The sequence below is a fragment of the Triticum dicoccoides genome, chromosome 3B (genome assembly GCF_002162155.2).
Source record: "Triticum dicoccoides isolate Atlit2015 ecotype Zavitan chromosome 3B, WEW_v2.0, whole genome shotgun sequence".
Taxonomy (NCBI): domain Eukaryota; kingdom Viridiplantae; phylum Streptophyta; class Magnoliopsida; order Poales; family Poaceae; genus Triticum; species Triticum dicoccoides.
Genome location: NC_041385.1, coordinates 696,931,802 through 696,936,756, shown reverse-complemented (window position 1 = coordinate 696,936,756; position 4,955 = coordinate 696,931,802). Strand labels below are relative to the sequence as shown.

At 52.9% G+C, this 4,955-nt stretch overlaps 1 protein-coding gene across 1 annotated transcript; it reads right to left on the bottom strand.

Moving 5' to 3' along the window:
- Positions 1-2,466: 2,466 nt before the first annotated feature.
- Positions 2,467-3,693, bottom strand: LOC119279817. Its single transcript, XM_037560924.1, has 3 exons — positions 3,190-3,693; positions 2,891-3,157; positions 2,467-2,790 (listed from the first exon to the last, which is right to left on the bottom strand). Exons 1-3 carry the CDS (start codon positions 3,577-3,579, stop codon positions 2,701-2,703), a joined length of 747 nt encoding a protein of 248 aa, XP_037416821.1. The 5' UTR covers positions 3,580-3,693; the 3' UTR covers positions 2,467-2,700.
- Positions 3,694-4,955: the final 1,262 nt, after the last annotated feature.

The window sequence follows — 4,955 nt, the reverse complement described above, 5'->3', positions numbered from 1 at the left end:
GCCTGCATTGATGCAATTTGGTTGAGTCGCTTATGGTTAGAGTTCGCTTGTCCGGTTACGACAATATGGTGGCGATGGCAGCACCATGTGGATCAAGGATAAGATATCCCTAATTCCTAGTCCAGTAGTCCACTCTGTGACGGTGTGAGGGGTCATCTGGTCACCGCTTTTGCAAAATGCAGGGTCTAGTTGTGCCTTCGTGTTTCAAAGATAGTCCTTGAAGGCATCTTCTGGCGGAGCGGACGTGCCGCTTTATGTCTTGACCCTCTGGCTCCTTCTCCGATCGACGATGTTCGACCAATTTATGTGTCGTGGGGAAGTTTATGTGAGGTTATGTTTCCTTAGATATGACGGATCTAGGGTGGTTCTCGAGCCCTCTTTTGTCATGTTCAACCTGTTTCTATAGTAAATAAAATCATTTCTGCTTAAACCTAGTTGCACCAAACTCATCCTTCAAGTTATGAATAGTAATTGTGTCTAGACGTCAAGGCCCATGACTAGGTTGAACAACAGATTGTATATGCACAATGAACCTAAGCAACCACCACTAATCCATCTGCAAAAGACAAAATCAGCAAGTTTTACTGGTTCAACCCTAAGCCCTAACTCTCCTCTCTTACAAATATTCTGTTTCTGAAAATATCCTTAAAAACACATCAAATCCAGTAGTAAAACACATGAATAACTATTCAAAGGCATTGGCCTTATCTCTGGTTAAACCATATCTTCAGCAAAAAGATCCTTCTTTTTCCAACCAAACTTCTAAAGACCAGATTCAGACCATGACATTTCCACACCATACAGAGCACAACTAGCATAGCGAACACATGGACATGGAGCAGATCCAACACATGGAGATGGAGCACTAACACGTCATGGAGATGGAGTAGAAGAAACATGGGCGAGGTTGTGCTTATTCGGGCATGGACATGGACATGGAGGAGATGGACAATGAGGAGAGCTTACCTCTGGAGGGCCGCGGCGCGTGCTCCCTCCAGCGCTCTGTTGCCGTGATCGCCTCGGCTCCGACGTTGATGAGAAAGCAATGAAGCAAGGGTAGTGGGAGGAAGGAGAAGAGGAAGCGAGAGAGGCATACCCAAAGAAGGAAACAACGAGGCGCGACCCACCACAGGAGGCGGGCGCAGTGACTTGGTGCGGCCAGACCAGGTGGGCGTGGCTAGACCTGGTGGGCGCGGTCATCGGTTCCGATTCGGTGCACTCAAGTTAAATCAATTCAAAATAAGAACAAACCAGAAACAAAACCAACAAAAAACCGTGTACGCGGCCTGCCAAATGAGCACCAAATTGAGAGAAACGGCAAAATTGGGGGTAATTTGTGTCACAGGTGGAAAAATTAAGGACCTACATGAATCCACTAAATATACACAAAGTATCATTCCATTGGCTCCCTTTAGAAACCACCACCTCTTCTTTTTTTGTGGATATAAAACAAGCAACAGTGCTTGACGATGGCGTGTTGATGCATCTACACCTGCTAGTATATACAACATACAAGGCAACGTTTGCAATAAAGCATTGAGTATAAACACGGTAGGAACAAATGTCTAGAATCATTGCAACATCTCACCCTAATGAGGTTGCAATCTCACAAGACAACATATGCAATGTCCAAATCCCCAGATCACTAACCTTGCCGTCTTAGGCTCATGGGGGATGAATTTAGCTCACCAGAACCCCTCGTGAGCCGCATCCATTGAGCCTAAATTCATCCACCATCTCCCTCGAGCATGACGACTTGGAGCATCCCGGTTTGAAGCTACAACTCAAGCATAGTAGTGAAAATCCATGACATTGAGCTCCACGACCTTTGAGAGAAGTGGCTATGAAGGAGGAGCTCGCGACCTTTGGGAGAAACGACGGTGGAGGAGGAGCTCAACGCCGCGAGAGAAGGAAGTAAGGGCGCTCGAGGGAAACTAGTGTTGGGAGGAGCTGAGGGGCAGTGTTGCGTTGGCAGACGGGGAGGGGTTAGGGTGTAAATGCACTACCCCATCGTGCGGAACAACCGACTTAACCGATTTGGATAAGCCGCTTGTAGGAATCATTTTCCATAACAAAACAAGTCTTTTGCAAAAGCATCAACTGGTGGAAACTTTTTCAAAAAAATATATCAATTGGTGGGAATTAAAGAAGAAACGAATTGAACACACATTACCAACAACAACCACTACTAGAACCCAATAACGTCACCATATGGCATGAATGATGAGCTATCTCAAAAGAATGAACAATAGAACCCTATAACGTCACATTGACAGACTACAAATGACATAGAAATTCACTTATAAACTTTAAAAAATCATAAATGATTCATTATAACTCAGAATGTGGGTGATTCTCACACCTAAAATCTCATAAGCTATAAATCCACCCTAAAATTGAACTTAACGTCAAGGTTGGGTTGTACTCTATTTAGACAAATCTAAAACAAGAATTTTGGGACGGAGGGAGTACTAAATTCAATCTGAGAGTTAAGCGGTGCGATCTAATCAACAGAAGCAACAATCATCAACAAATAAGTAGGAAATGGCCAGAACTGGAGAGCTAAGCGATTGCTCTACAAGCATTCGGTCCTGATTAATTAATGATCAGTTGCGGGAGGAACTCATATCATATCCATCCTTGCATAAGAGAAGAACACCAAGCACAACCACAAGAGCACTGCTTAATAGTGAACCTAATTTAGGCAGCCGATCGTGGAGCCCTGTGGGCGAGGAAGACGTCGGTGAGAACGGTCTTGGACTGCAGCGACGCCTTGAGAATCGCCAAACCCTGCAGATCAACATGCAGTAGTTCACACACTCAAATCCATCCATCTATTGTGCTTAGGCAATCGAGAATTGAGGATCGATGGTGGTGTGGGATTGGTCACCTCCTTGTAGCCGATCCGCACGATCTTCTCCTGTAGCGCGCTGAGGTCCCTGACGCGGAAGGTGTTGAGCAGGGTGATGCTGGAGATGGCGGACATGGGGGTCACGGTGAGGTTGTCCGTGACCGTGTACGTCACGACGCCCTGCACGAACCCTTTCGCCCTTCCCGTGGCGGCGGAGACCGCCGCCTGCCCAGAGCCGCCGGAGCCGGACCGCGCCCAGTACATCTTCTTCGTCATCGGCTTGGCGCAGGTCGGGCACGCGCCACCGCTCGCGTCCGTCACGTAGTTGTGCTCGGGGCGCCCGTGGCCGTAGTCGCGGCTGTGGTCCTCGCCGCACCAGAAGAATCGCTTGGACGCGGGCGACGCGACGACGGGCCGGGCAAGCAGAGGAGGGGGATGCTGGAGGGGACGGCGGGGCGGAGGAGCGCGCCGATGTCGGCGCCGGGCAGGAGGTAGGCGGCGGCGTCGAGCCTCTGGACGCTGGCGTAGAGGTCGCCGGCGCTGCCGGGCATGGAGCGCCTGCCGAGCAGGCGGACGGCGGTGCCGACGGGCAGGGCGAGGAGGGAGAAGAGGAAGTCGACGACGTCCTTGCCGGCCTCCGCGAACAGCACGCGCCCCGCCTTGGTGTCCACCAGCAGCTTCATGCTCATCGCGGGGGCGGGGCTCGTCCCGCCGGTGGTGGTCGCCATCCCTGAGATCTCTCGCGCGCCGAAGAGAAACAAACAGGCGGCCGTCCCCCGGTGGTGTACTATCAATGGCGAAGCCGGTCGCTGGGGAAAGCAGTCAAATATCTGGCGTGGTGCTCCAACCCGACCTGCTCCCCTGACAAGCCAATGGAGGACGGTTCTTCTGCTTTTCTACTGAAAAGGCTGCAAAACGGTGGCAGGCTTTCGGAAGAACGGGACGGGACTGCGTTCCTCTCAAAACAAGGTCACAAACCAATGCTCTCAAGTCTGAAGCACGCAAGGCAAATCTCGTCCTAGTTCACATGGTCTGTTTTGTTCACAGGAGCGATTTTCCATAATCCTCATGGGCAGATTTCCCGAACGGTATTGAATGCATGCAACAAACGTGATGCCAGGGGTGAAACAGAGAGGAACGGTTTCCAGTGATGGATGCTGAATGCAGCTGCTATCTACGAGATTGGTTTCCAACACTATATATGCAAGGAAAAGCGCACGAATCCAGCTAGAGGAATTCAACTCCCTGCAAAGAACAAAGCCGCATTCCAAACCGCTTAAAGCATCTACAACCGGGCGCCTAATATCCGTCTCATACGCCTGGACAGACCGTCCGGTCACTGACCGATCACAAAATACCGACCCAACCGGAGCTCTCAAGCGGGTCTCAAACGCCCGGACTGACCGGCACCCCTCATATCTATCCCAAATGTAGGGCGGATATGAGGTGGTCCGGGCACGCCTGGGCGCGCCCGCCACATCAGCCCGCCCAGCGTTGGCCCACCCCGACCCCACAAAAACCATGTCCGGCAGAAACCCTATCTTACTCCACTCCGCTTCGCTCCCCTCCCCTTCCTGAATGTCCCATTCCCCAATCTGCCAAATCCCAAGCGCCGACGACCATGTCCAGCACCGGCAGCCACTCTGACGGCAGCTCCGGAGAAGAGGAGGAGCTGGCACTCCGTATCGCGTTTGAGCGCTCGCGGGTCGATATGGGCGGCAGCTCCTGGTCCGGTGCGACGCCCCCCTGTCGCCCGTCGCGCCAGCGCAGATGCCGGTGCCGGCCCTTCCCGCCCCGCACTCGGATCTGCGAGGCCTGCCAGATCTGCTCCTCCCGCCCGACGGCCTCCTCCACCTCCGGCCACTGCTTCGCGTGGGCAGCGCTGGGTTCTAGTGCCTGCTCAGCCGATGCCGCGGATCCGGACTCCGGAGTTGGAGGCACGAGCTGCTCGCCGCGAGAGGCAAAGGGCTAGGGAGATGTGGGCGGGTCCAACGGGTCTGCGCAGTCCGCCCGCCGCCGCCGGGTGCCCGATGAGGAGGACCGTCTCTTCGAGTGGGCGTGCCGCCGGTCACTGACCGAGGTGGAGAGGAAGGCCCGACGACTC